Raw genomic sequence first — 14,552 nt, 5'->3', positions numbered from 1 at the left:
GAAGAGGAGATTCCCTTATAAATGTTGGGCTCGATCGACCGGAGCCGTCTGATCCAGGTCACGAGATTCGAGGAGCGAATCCGACCGTCGAATTCAAAAAGCCAAAGGTCACATCAACCCTGACAACTCGAGCAAGCGGTGACGGCTGCGCGACCACGTGGTGCCTGCTCACAGGTCGTATTTAATGAGCACCATTATGTGGGCATGGTCGCGTGCTCAACCTTAATGGCGTGGATTTGCACAAATTCCAAGGAGTTTCTAGGGATACTAGCATTGACCACCGCCGGAGCGGCGTGACAACCACTGGCAAACAAAATTGGCTAAGTGCTAACCGGCGATGTGCCGATCGACATCACTCATTCGTGTAGTCCCCGATCGGATAGACAATAACATCGACAGCCGAGTGTCAGAGACGCCACCAAGCCAACGGTCCAGTCAGTCGGACTTGCCGCCTCCTTCTACTAGACTTGAAGGGAAGACATGTGATCCGGTGGTAAGGATCGGGGGCCCACAGAGGAAGAGGTCAATGACACGGGAGAGTCAAAGGTCCGACCGAGCAAGGAGGGAGTCTCCTGGCCGACCGGCCTGAGTAGACCCCGGGCCGGCACGAAGACAGCTCGACCTCGGGTTGAGCTTCCGACGCTCACAAGCTCCTTTATAGAGAAACCACCATGTCGAGTAGCTACGCTGCTCGGCCGAACTGCAGAATAACTAATCGATGTCCCATCCTAGTATGTGACCGAGCGGCAGTCTCATCTGGTCCGAGGTGCGTGTATACCCGGGCACCCAGGAAGCCAAGCGAGCAGCCCGACCGGCCCAATTAGAGACAAGGGGCTTAGAAAAGGATAAAAGGGGCAGCTAGTGATATCATTCTCGAGACGTCTGCCGTCGACAAGCAACATGGTCGGCGGCCGGACCGTACTAAGGATCGTACGGAGGAAGTTTCCGCTGCCATGACAGAGATATGTTCGGACAATTGCGGTATGGTGTCAGACATGTTTTTCTGACACAGTCATTCCAATGTATGCTTTGAGGAAAGCGCACGCCTTGGGAAGCGTGCACGCGTCTCTCCAGGGTCCTATATAAAGACACCCGGACTTCGACGGAGGTATGATTTTCTTCTCGTCTACTGTAGCCACAGTCTCTATTTTGTTGCTTCTTGCCTTCGCTTGATTTGAGCGTCGGAGGGTCGTCGCCGGAAACTCCTTCGCGGCCCGGCTTTGTTGCAGGTTCATCAGAGGCTTACGTCGCTGTGAAAAGCATCTGAGAGCAGCAGAAAGTGTCACGTCTCCGGTTTCTATTGACTCAGTGTACGAACATGATCATCCATCTTTCCCACGGAGCATGCATTGTGACTAGGAATCGTAAAACTCCTCGTTGTATAAAATTTAAATACTGATCTAATCCACCGACATAGATTTCTGCTCACTCACTAGCTCCACCTGAAACACAATTTGTTTCTGAGAAAAATACAAAGCGTGTCATATTGTTTGTGTTGCATGCAGTAAATGGAATCCAATCATGGTGCAGTTGCATCCTCAATCACTGGCCCCGTCCTGCACATGCTAGCAGATGGCATCTTGCTCCTCCCTGCCCACACCGTCCCCAGAGCTGCCTCGTCCTCCGCCACCCTCTCCATGCTCTCCCTTCTCTTCCTTCTCCTCCACCTAACCATCATGATTCCCACCACCACCGCCACAACAACCACAACGACCCCACCGCCGAACCACACTGCCCACACCATCCACCACCTCCGCCCCCCATTCTGCCGTGGCCCAGCCGCCACCACCAACGCGAAGTGCCCCGTCTGCCTCGCCACGCATGCGTTCCCCGACACCGCATCGGCCAGCTCGTCCGCCGCGCCGAGCCTCATGCATTTAATCGCCGCCGTGGAATTTACCCCCGCCGGCAACGATACTCTCGGGAAGGCGACCATGATCGGCTCGCCGAGAGTCCTCAGCCCAACCTCCTCTCCGGGATGCAACGACGCGTCGTAGGCTTTCAACCCGACGACCGGCGACGCGAGGGCGTACCCACGGACGCCGTCGAAGAAGGACGACGACCGGTTACCGAGGTCCTGGTAGACGAATGCGAGTCTTCTCACAAACGGCGCCGTCGTCGTCCGCGGCGGGACGCTGACGGACCCGAGGCGAGCGCCGGCGGTCCATAAGATGCCGCTCCGAATGCGTTCGACGGAGGCGGAGGCGCCGGAGAGGTCGGAAGGCAAAGGCACCGAGTAGGCGACGCCGGTTCGGCGGCGGGCCAACACGCCGAAGGCTCTGTCGCGGACGGTGGCGCTCAGGATAGCAATGTCGAGCGCCGCGGTGTTAAAGGGGAAGAAGGAAAGGAAGAGGGAGAAAAGCAGCAGCCAATAGGGTGCTTCCATGAGAGATTTGTCGTCGAATGAGGATGGCAGAATTGGATGAAACAAGGAAAGGACCATGCCATGAATCATCATGCCATCTGTATATCATTAGTTGCGTTTTGCTGTATTTTACCAACTTTATCTGTCAAACGAGTTAGAAGACGAAACTGAGATGGAAGACAGATAGGGGAGAAGAGGAAGATTGGTTGGCGTTGATCATTAGCCCGCACTGTTAATTTAACCCAATTAAAACTCCTAAAATTTAAATCCAAGCCAATTCGAACCTGACCTAAAAACCTCCAATATATTCTTCGAGGCAACTCACACGGTTAATTTAACCCAATTGAAACCCCTAAAATAAAATCCAAATTCAAATCAATCCGAACTTAGACCTAAAAATCTCCAACCCTAACTAGATATTCTTCAAGTCAACTCGGATCAAATGAGTGGATCGGATCTATTTTTAACACCCATAAGGTTAGGAACGGATTATAGTAATCAAAGAAGAGTTTAGAGGTGTCCAACTGGTCCGGTGAATGCCAGTGATTTAAACAAACAGATTCAAGAAACAACAATTCTATGAATATTTACACGAAACGTTTTTCTATCAGAATATGCAACAACAAATCTAAGAATATATACACAAAGCGTTATTCTACACTATACAAAATCAAATTCACGATACAGTCATAAGTGCAATATTAGTGTACAGAGAGTTCGCAGTCCTTCGTAGCACGTCTATATGCAATAATTAGGTAGAGTACGAAGTAGCATCTGATCCACGAGAATCTAAACAAAAATGGCAAGCAAGAAATGCCTTTGGGCGGTGGTGACTCAAAATATGTTGGCTTTGGTGTCGATGGACAACCAAGCAACTGAATCAGCTCCTCCACTGGTAATACCTTGAACTTGGTTGGTGTATTAAGAGCAACATTGTCTACACGATGCTCATAGATCTTTCCATTCTTGTCGAGTTTGTATTCGGAGTTCCCATCGAACCGGCCATGGCTCTCCCAAGGCACCCTAGGAACACCGTGAACAATCCAGCGAATCATTATTATATTCTCTACAGGCTGCCATATGCTCACGATATTGATACTTATAACTCGGAAGAAAATACTTCCAGTGAATCTAAGTGCCCAGAATATACGTTTGTAATTGTCTATCCCAACAAAGGAGTTCAAAGGATCTTTGAAGACAATATCATCCCTGAACCAAAACAAAACATGAATCTCAGCCAGGATAATTAATAGTTAGAAATTATGCAACACATATGCTAGTCAAACATTTCCAAATCATAATTGGATACAGTAACATTCAACAATGTTTAAAACAGTGTCAGCTACTTACCCAACACATCGTGCTGCTATAAACCAAATGCATTGTCAGATAAGTAATAGAAAATATTAAAGGTTGATTGGCAGCGAGCATTCTTCTGGAGAGGCAATATGGCATACACAAAAAATCTAATGTATTCTAAAGCAGCATATGAAAACGACCAAGGTGCGCTCAAGGGTTGACATTGCTACTCACAACATTGGATTGTCAATGGTAGACACTAATACTAAAGAGAAACATGTGTTCTGATTGACATTGAGATGATGAGGAGACATAAAATAATATGTTTTTCTAAAAATCATATCATCAGAAGATGGTCTCATGTGGAAGGGCACAAGTGTTATCGGTGAGACACATCTAGTTTTGACTTATGGTCCTCTTTGTTGGGAAACACCTCAGCTTGATGTCAAATTTTGGAAGAAGTAACATTGTCTATATGACAATTGATTTGCATATCTATTTCTGGAAGCATCTAAACCATTGGTGACTAGTTACCAGCTTTGGCACCCTAACCTTAGAACACTGAAATGATGCAGCACGTGCAATTCAAATATCATAAACCTATATGATAGTTGAATATTTGACATTGATTGAAAGTCCTCCAACAATGAAAAGGTTATTTCTCACTTAAGTCACTTTATGAAACCGGGCATGCCAAAATTATGCATCATACAGCTGAATAAATATTGGCCATCTTAATGCTGTCATGAATAATGGTCTTCAGTTGGAGAAATTGACAATAAATATGTAGACCATGGTCTGGTTTATTTTATTGCACCAATTTATTTTAAAATCGTCTATTTTTGTTGCATTAAGACCCTACTTCAAATGGGTCTTTCACTTCGTGCAAAGTTAGTATTAAAACTTCATTATGCACTTTCCTTATGGGGACAACAAGTCCATTATAAACTTAAATAACAGAAAACCAAAGAGCTTTCTAAAGTGGAACTGATCAATCTGGTTAGTCAGAAACTACTTGGTTTCTGAGGGTTCCGATGTTCTTAGTGGAAGATCTCCCAAGGATATTGTATAGCCTTTTCACATAGTCTAGAGGCTCTGAAATCTTGACAGTAACATAAGTATTCTAAGCCACGACCTCTACCTAGATAGACTAAATTTAATTTTTGGTGATCCATCACTGAGCCAGGAATGTGAGACATTCAAATCTAATTCACACTCAAGTTCCAGTTCTCCTGAGATTATCTGACTTCAACGTCATTTCCTTTAAAGATCTCAAACTGCAAAATTATTTCTAATGGATTGCCTAAATTTTTGCAATCTCAAGTTGAATCACTAAGATATGAGTTCTCATTTACTAGTCCATATCTTTTTACCTTATCTGAATATAGTTTCATTATCGAGTTCAGGGTTTATACTCCAGAAATCCTCAGTTAGGAGAGTTGTACAAACAAAATGCCGTAATAAGTTAGTGTTTATGTTGTATATCCAATTTCATCATCCAAAATTAGATATATTGACTTCATTATCAAATTTTAAACACATTGTATTTACCTAGCCAATGCTATAGTTCCTGGTTTGGGTGCTGAACAAATTCCGATAATGTGAATCAAAAGCATGTAGTTATCTAGAAAAAAAAAAACAGAACCACTGATATAATCATTCATATCATGGGACATTTAATCTCACTAACCTACTAACACAAATGAAATTCAGAGATGGGAGAATGGAGAATAAGAAAGTTGGTGTGGCCAAAAATACATACTCCAGGAATCACTGATGTTAACACGTGCATGATTGGTAATGGTGTGAACAAAGCTCAATTAGTGTATTCAGGCAACAATGAATGGGGAAGTGACACATGATTGGTTAAGCCAAACGATGGATTACCTATTATGTCCATAGACCCCTTAGATGTATTCTTCTAAATGGGATTCTAAGTAGCCACCTAGTTGGATGCAATAAGGGACCGCTTCACCTAGTGGTTAGGGAGCTCCTCTTAGGCAGCCCTTTCAAAAGTAGCCTAGGTGGACTGCCTAGACGACCTGGACAGCCCAAGAGAAGCACCTAGGTGGTCTAGGCAACTCTAAAAAAAATTATAAGTTATTGGTTAATTTGATTATAATGTGATACTAGTCATCTAATCTATATTTTATCATGACACTAATTATAAATTTGCTATGTATTTTCTGACAATTTGGATTTATGACTGAATTATTGAATTTTATACTTTGTTGTGATTTCGATTTTCTTCATTTATGTAATGTGAAATATGAAATGGTTCAATTTTAGTTCTTGTCAATTATGAATTGTTTCTTTATGTTTGTGAAATTGATTAGGGATACAATTGGAATATAAATACATATGCATGTATTGTATATATGTATACACACATGTATGTATGTATACGTATGTATATATACACATACATACATACATAATTTCATTTTCTATTTTAATATTATTTTAATGCCAAAAGTCTCGGTGGTTAGGACCATCTACATGTTAAACTGGGTTGAGCTCCTATTGCCTAGAACTAGAGGTGTCAAATGGGATGGGTCACTTGTCGCCCAGCCTGGTTTGAAGGCCCGACACCATCAACAGGTTTAAGCCAAGTAGCACCTATGCAGTTCATAGACTGAGCACAATCCAGTTTCGAACAAGGTATGACTCGCGAGTTGAGCTTGGCCTATTTCATGTATAGTTCAATTTTAATCTTTTTAAAAACAATTCTAAAATTTATCTATTAATATTAAACATAGTTAATAAAAAAAATAATAATACTATTATTAATGATTTTTCAAAATATATTTTTTTTTATTAATTATTTAATAATTTTGAAGTATTAACTAAAAGGTTTAACATTAAAAAAAATAATTGGTCTTAGAGTGTCTAAACCAAGCATTGTTTGAAAAGAGCTAGGTTGGGCAAAACTCAAGCCAAGGTGGGCTTTGGTCCGAGCATAGACAGGCCCAAGCTTGGGTTGTGCTTGGCATAAGTATGACCTATTGACACCTCTACTTCGAATCAGCTTTCAATACCTTGCTAAGATGTTGGCATATGTCCATGCCCATCTCCACTTCGGTCTACTTCTGATCTACCTCCGTCTTTTTCCATTGATACGGTGAGTAGGGTGGGTGCCCCAAAGTGAGTATTGAAGTTAAGAGTATTAGCTAATGTTGTGGTCAAAGTCCAAAAGGGGTCAACTTAGGCCTCAAGTCCGCCCATAAAGACTAATTAGAAGGATTAACCTAACCCCTCAAGAAGAGAGAAGGGGTAAGGGGATAATCCCTTAATCCTTGGTTGGACAAAAGACCACTCAAACAGCAATGGGTGGTCACACCCTCGAGGTCTTCCGACGAGATAAGGAAAGGTTTCCCTTACAGATCCAAGCATATGCTTTTCAATGGTTAATCATGTCCAATCGGACATGGGGTCCTATAGGTTTGACCGGACTTTCTGGCCGAGTAGATGGCAACTGCCGGATAAATTGAGTTGTCGAAAGTCATCTAAACCATACTAGTACCCAGTCCCTTTTATGCGATTGGATTTGATTGGGAGTGAGGTCCGATCGAATAACATGAAAGGTTAGGGTTGCTGCAGGAACATCATCAAAGCCCATGAAGGCCTAAAAGCTCCGAAAAGCCCATCGTTATGGGATAACAGCCCGTCAGCCCGTTCGGCCTGTTAGCTCGATAGGTCTTTTAACACCACATATAACGGTCGCTGTCAGATAATCACTGGAATATTCTCTATAGCCAATACAGTGGGCGTTCCACCAGATATGCAAAAACTGGTCAGTGCAATTTGGGCAGTATAAGTATGGTTGGTTTTATTATAGCAATATGCCTTGTTATGTGTGCTAAGAGAAACAACCCTATATAAAGGGGTCCCTTCCTCACGCGCATGTTTTTCCCGTTGCTCTCCATTATTCCTCATCACTGTTCTTCGATTACCATTGCTCAGACCTCCTTGCTAACTTGAGAGTTTGAGTGACTGTGCCAGGGACCCCTCGCTAGCTCTACTGACATTTTCTTCTCCCTCCATTCTCTGTGACGTGGCATGCAAGGTCGCGACCAGAAACTCCCCCCGTTCAAGGTCTTTTTGCGGTTAGCGTGCACGCCATCTCATCATCTATCCATCTTCATCAACTCTAGCCATGGAGCACTAACCATCTCCAGCCTTACCGAACTTGAGGACATGCTTATACTACACAAATATATATCTTGTTGGATGTCTATGCTTAATGATAATGCAGGCGAGTTGCGCTTAAAAGCAAAACATCCCAGACTCTTGTGCCTTAGTGTCAAGTCATAAGCTGGTTCCCTATGCCTAACAACCGTCTGGTAGGATAAAAACGTCCCAGACTCTTATGCCTAAGCGTCAAGTTATAAGCAAGGTTCCCCATGCCTAACGACCGTTCGGTTGGATAAAAACGTCCCAGACTCTTGTGCCTTAGTGCCAAGTTATAAGCAGAGTCACCGTGCCTAACGACTGTCCAGTCAGATAAAAACGTCTCATACTCTTGTGTCTTAGTGCCAAATTATAAGTAGGTTCCCCGTGTCTAACGACCGTTAGAGCTGTAAACAAGCCAACCCAAGCTGAGCTTTGGGTTGTTCAAACTTATTTGATAAGATAACCGAGCCGAGCTTAAAATGAACCAAGCTTGTGAAATGATTGTTCAAGTTTGGCTTACTTTATTTTTTATGAGCTTGAGCTTATTTGAATCATGGCTTGAGATTGACTTGTTTAGATGTTATCGAGCTCTCAATTTAAGCTTGGTTTGAATTTAGTTGGAGCTTGATTCGTTAAGATGTTATTGAACTCTCAATTCAAGCTTGTTTGATTGCTTGAAATTTTACTTGTTTGATTAGTTATTGAGCTCTCAATTCACGAACGTTGTTTATGAACATTAACAAGCTGAACACTTAAGTGTTCAAGCTTGCTTATTTAGTGTAACAAGTTATTCAAGCTTATTTATTTAATTGATATTGTGTATATTGAACGAACATAAACAAACTTTTATCAAGTCAAACACTAAGTTTGTTCACAAATGTTTAATTCATTTACAACCCTAACGACCATCCGATCGAATAAAAACATCCTAGACTCTTGTGCCTTAGCGCCAAGTTATAAGTGGGTTCCCTGTGCCTAACAACCGTCCGATCAGATAAAAATATCTCGTGCCTTAGCGTCATGTTATAAGCGGAGTTCCTGTGCCTAACGACCATTCGATCGAATAAAAACATCCTAGACTCTTGTGCCTTAGTACCAAGTTATAAGCGGAGTTCCCCGCGCTCTTAAGGAAAGATCACCACGTCGCTTGCTCGGTCGTCCTATTCCTTTGGTCCTATTATATACAATCACTCGATCAGCTACCTTCCTGTTTATACTTAATCGAGAATGGTGTACTCACATTTGCCCAGTCAATATCGAAATGCCCAGTCGCTCGCTTGGCTTTGGGATATTTGTCTGCTCACCCTTTGAGCAATATAGGCAAAAGTAGGCTCCACCCTCCAGAAAAATGAAACCACTCACTCACACCTGACACGCGATGGAGAAGTTGTTCGTATTCTCCCTAAAAGATTTGCATAGTCTTTTGTTATATGGGGAAACTTAATGTTGTGATCATACTGGATAAGTGCTCAGGTATTTGTAAAGTAAAAGTAAACAACTAATAAGAATACAAATGGCCAAAAATCGACTAAGGTCATGAGGGTAAAGTTTCATAACGTCATTTCAAAATAAAATAGGAGAAGAAACAAACACCTATCAGAATAGGTTCTAAGAAGTACAAAAATGTCATGCAAAGTCAGGGAAGGCATTATCGGGATGTCATCAAATATCTTTTGTAGGCCGGGTGAGGTGGCCGCCCTCTCTCAAATGTTTGAGGGCACCATCGGCCCCAAACCTGAACATTTTTAAGGTCCTTTGGTTCAGGAGATCGTAAAAGGCTTGAGACCGAAGATACTCCACCCTCTTCGCTTCATAGCGATCTACCTCCCCAAGCTTGTAGTTCTCCAGCTCGGTTCTAAGACCTTCCAGCTTAGCGTCTTTGGAAAGCAGCTCGGATGCTTTGCCATCCAACTCTGCTTCGTGGGTCAATGTAAGCTCTTTAAGTTGGGCGAATAGGGCCTTGACCTCTACGATTTTCTTGTCTGTCTCTGAGTGCTCTCTGACTTCAGCTTAGATTCTGATATGCTGAGTTGGCGCTGAAGCTTCTCCAAAGTAACCAAGTTGGAGACGTTCTTTTTCTTCTCCTCCTCCACAAGCTGAGCAGCGTGTTCAAGAAGTTCACTCTGTTTAACCAGATCGGCCTTCAAGGATGTCACTTTCGCCCAACTTTCCTCCCAGCCTGGGGAGTTTGCCTGAGCCACCTCTAACACTGCCAATCGTGTTTCCACTTCTCTGTGGGCACAGGACGTTTCAACCAAGTGGTAGCTTAGGCCCATCCCAACTATCAAACACTGGCCAGTCGCATAAAAATTGCAATTACAAGTTTATAACAAAATAAATAACCTACCTATGTAAGCTCTTAAGAGAAACAATCCTCCGCCCAATGGATGTTTGTTTGTGAATAAGATCCATACCGTCCTAATAGGAATGGACAATGGAGCTCCTCAGCTTTAAAAGACAGAGAACTGCGAAGGATTCTGGTTCAGAAAGGACAGCTCCTCTCTGGGAGGGAAGCATCATGGTGACACCAGGGGCCCGTAGAAGAGGCCCTGTGGATGATTCTGGGGGCGGGGGGTCGGGAGGTCCTTTGGTGTGGCTCTGATCGGAGGTAGTCGGGGTGTTAGGGGAGCAAGAGAAATATGGGCCAGTGAACAGTCGATCAAAGGCTCGCTAGTGGTCTCATCCACTGTTGGCGGCGAGGGATCAAGTACCTGTATGAGCGGGCCCCCTCAAACGAAGGAGGGGGTGCAGCCCAAAAGATGATGAAGGAGCTTGATCCTCGATTTTTACCAAACGACGCTTTTTTCGCCTCGTTGCAAGAGGCTCAGCATCATTTGGTGATCCCAAGGGTCCAGATACTAGGACTATAAAAGGGCGAAGAGGGGGTAGTTATTCAGTATTGGCAACAACATCACTGTCCTCCACTGCAACGAAAGAACTGGTTTGTTGGGAGCTGTGCAGTTCCAACTAAATCTCCACTCGATTATTTAGCTCGTCATTAAGCCTAACGGGGCTCGCCAAGGATGTCTTTCCACATAGTTTTAGTTGCAATTGCAAATAACAGAAAAGGCCGCAGTTAGAAAAACTAGAAGTTTGAATCATAAACATCTTACCAAACGAGTAGGTCAGCCCGGATTCGATGGGACTTAGGCCAAACATATACAATATGCCCTCCTGAAGTAAGATATTTATATTAAACTTCAAGCAGGCCACCATCACTAATGTAGGCTCCGCTCGGAAGTCCCCGAGCTTCGGTGGCGGGGGCATATTCATCAACCATCAGTCGGCCAAGAAATGGGAGGAACAAGCTTAATAAAAATATAGTGGGATTTCCCGCCCTTATTTGAAGAAGACATTGTATCAAAGAGGGGCAGCCTTCATTCGAGCCTAGTAGATGAAAACCCCCAGTTCGATTTTCTTAAGGTAGTAGAAATAATGGAAAATGTAAGGATTGAGGGGGAGACGAAACAATCGGAAGATGATCACAATCCCACAGAGCAGACGGAAGGAATTGGGTGCTAGTTGTTGAAGGGGGAGTCGAAAGTAACGAGTAACCTCAGAGAAGAAGAGGTGGTGAGGAAAGCGAAGACCGCCTATAAAATGATCTTTGAACAAGGCGAAGAACCCCAGAGGAGGCAAATGGAGACCATCGTTGGCATTGGGATGATGATCCTATGGTCCTTAGGGACCTTGTAGGTTAGTCTAATTTAGTCTAGGTCACCTCCATTGATATCGGAGAGGGCGGAGGTGTATCAGAGGGTGGGGACATAGAGGGGAATTTCTTAGGCCAAGTAAAATAAAGAAGAGGTTAATCCTAAGAGGCGAAGGGAGCTTACATGGGAAGACGAATGGGCAGAAGTGTGAAATCGCCGGTGTCTAAGGCACAGGGGAGGGGAGTTGAGGAAGGGAATGAGCAGTGAATGAGTTTTCGAACATTCAAAACCTTGAAAACCCTAAGGCCTTCAATCTCTCGTCGTCCGATCTAAAGGGGAGAAGGAGATGAGAAGATCACCACCGTTGAAGCCTAACATTCATATGTCACGTTGAATCGCAATAGTAGCCTGTCGTTTCATATGCTTGTCTTTTTGCAGGCGTGGGCCACGTGACGGAAAAGTACGGGCGACATTTGTTAATGATGGGATAAAGTAATCATCATCATCATGTGTTAATATTCGTGCGAGCATTACTACACATTTATGGCATATGACACGCATGTTTTCGAGGCACTAGTATGGCAGTGGGAAGCATGGGTGGTGGAAAAATACCAGCTCAGGCAAAATAGTCGATCGGAGGTCGCGAGAAGACGATAACACATAGTGATCTAGTCATTCAGACTTGCAGTTGAAGGGGAGACTTGTGATACAAAGAGTAAGGTGAGACCCCCAAAGTGGGTATTAAAGTTAAGAGTATTGACTGACGTGGTGGTCAAAGTCCAAAAGAGGTCAACTTAGGCCTCAAGCCAACCCATAAAGACTAATAAGAAGGATTAACCTAACCCCTCAAGAAGAAAGAAGGGGGTAAGGAGATAATCCCATAATCCCTTGATCCCTGATGGGACAAAGACCACTCGAACAGCCATGGGTGGTGACACCCTCGAGGTCTTCCGACGAGATAAGGGAAGGTTTTCCTATACAGATATGAGCGGATGCTTTTCAGTAGTTGACTCATGGCTCGATAGGATAAATCTCTCTCCTCAGATCCGACCAAACTCCATGTCCAATAGGACATGACTTTCTGGGAGTATATGGCAACCGCCGGATAGATTGAGTCGTCAAAAGTCATCTAAACTGTACTAGTACCCAGTCCCTTTTATCCGATCAAATTTGATTGGGAGTGGGGTCAGATCGGATAAAATGAAAGGTTAGGGGCATTGCAGGAACATCACCAGAGTCCATCAAGGCCTAAAAGCCCCAAAAAGCCCACTATTATGGGATAACAGTCCGTCAGCCTATTCGACCCATTAGCTTGATAGGTCTTTTAATGCCACATATAACGGTCGTCGTCAAAGAATCACTAGAATATTCTCTGAGTATAGTAGGCGTTTCCACTAGTTGTACGAAGAAACTGGTCGGTGCAATTTGGGCAGTATGGAAATAATTATAGAAATATGCCTCGTGATGTGTGCTAAGAGAAACAACACTATATAAAGGGGTCTCTTCCTCACGTGTAAGTAAATTTTTCGAGTTGCTCTTAATTATTCCTAGTGATTCTTCAATTATCATTACTTAGCCTCATTACTAACTTGAGCGTTGGAGTGACTGCGCCAGAACCCCTCCCTGGCCCGTATACTGACGTTTTCTTCTCCCTCCATTCTCTATGACATGGTAGGCTTGGTCGCGGCGGGAGATTCCTCCCGTTCAAGGTCTTCTTGCGGTCAGCGCGCACGCCATCTCATCAGCTGTCCATCTTCACCAACTGCAGATAGGAACATCCACCTTGCATTAGTCATTCAGCTCTTCCCCATACGCCTTAAATCTTCCCCCTTGGTTGTTCAGCCTCTAGTTCAACCAAATCAATGACATTCTTCTAAACTATTTCGTCCCAAGCATGACCTACACAACTAGGCTGAAGCAATCCATCTCCCTCTCTTACTACAGCTGACCTTGACCTACCTTCAACCAATTTACCCGAATCGAGCTCCAAATCAGCTTTAAATAGTTGGCACGCTGTCTTTACATGTTGTGATTTGTCGATAAAATAAGCTTTCAAGCGGTTCTTACCAGGACAAATTATTTCCGATAAATCAATTATTGAAAACTAAATTACTAAAAAAAAAAAAATCATTCTCCATAAACCAAAAACAAGAAGGAAGAGGGATATCGAACCTATAAATCTCAAAGTTGGGTTCCCTCTGGAAGATATCAGTAAAGTCCTCCCTCAAGGAGCGAATTGCATATCCCATGTTAACATAATACCGTTGCTTCTCCTCCTCCTCATCGTCCATCTGCTGTTCCGGCTTGAGGGATGGAGACGGGAGCGAAGAAGGCGAAACACTGCCGAGGAGCGTAAGGGACGGAATCGGAGACAGGACAAGGCCGCCGCTTCGCAGGGGATCGCAAACCCTAATAACCCTCTCCCTGACCTCGTCCTTGACCGGACCACGAGCAGAGCACGATGCCGGAGTTCTCTTGCGTGGACCGCACGTGCCGGCAATCGTCCGACCGAAGTATTGGCGTTTGATGGGAGGCTTTGAGGGTGTATCGGTGAGAGGGAGAAGGAAAGCCATGAGAAGGGGAGGAAAAAGCAAACTCTTTTCGGCGCTACGGGAACAGATCCATTTTAGCGAAGATATAGGAATAGCATTCGAGATATTAAGTGAAAGTGTCCGGTTAAAAATGGTCTCAGTGGGACCAGCGAGGTGACCGAGGGCCACTCCCAGAATAGAAAACTTTAATTTAGATTAATTTTTGAATTTTCAAAAATTATTCGGATAAAGGATATTAGAAAATATTTAGGCTTTGATTCCAGAAGCTGCCACCGCTTCAAATTCCGTCGTTGACTCCCTTTATCAACAGAGTCGATGATAAAAAAATATTTAGTACAAGTTTGGTTCAAATTATGATTTATAATGTTGGTTATTTGATTCGGAGGCGAACTGCACGCATGGAGAATGCGGCACCGTCTTACTCGTGAAAGATGACCACGCTCGGCTCCAATCGTCCTCTAAATGCTGCTGTCGCGCGCATAAAGTTTCGGTCGGTAATTTATCAAAAGA

The 14,552-nt window shown here is 43.9% G+C and overlaps 2 protein-coding genes across 2 annotated transcripts; both read right to left on the bottom strand.

The window, feature by feature from the left end:
• Nucleotides 1–1,519: 1,519 nt before the first annotated feature.
• LOC122050420 lies at nucleotides 1,520–2,458 on the bottom strand. The gene has a single exon (XM_042611324.1). It carries the CDS (start codon nucleotides 2,456–2,458, stop codon nucleotides 1,520–1,522), a length of 939 nt encoding a protein of 312 aa, XP_042467258.1.
• Nucleotides 2,459–2,945: 487 nt separating this feature from the next.
• LOC122051890 lies at nucleotides 2,946–14,128 on the bottom strand. Its single transcript, XM_042613206.1, has 2 exons — nucleotides 13,663–14,128; nucleotides 2,946–3,574 (listed from the first exon to the last, which is right to left on the bottom strand). Exons 1-2 carry the CDS (start codon nucleotides 14,061–14,063, stop codon nucleotides 3,067–3,069), a joined length of 909 nt encoding a protein of 302 aa, XP_042469140.1. The 5' UTR covers nucleotides 14,064–14,128; the 3' UTR covers nucleotides 2,946–3,066.
• Between the last annotated feature and the right edge of the window lie 424 nt (nucleotides 14,129–14,552).

The sequence above is a fragment of the Zingiber officinale genome, chromosome 3A (assembly GCF_018446385.1).
Source record: "Zingiber officinale cultivar Zhangliang chromosome 3A, Zo_v1.1, whole genome shotgun sequence".
In the NCBI taxonomy this organism is placed as follows: Eukaryota; Viridiplantae; Streptophyta; class Magnoliopsida; order Zingiberales; family Zingiberaceae; genus Zingiber; species Zingiber officinale.
This window is presented reverse-complemented; position numbering and strand designations above follow the sequence as displayed.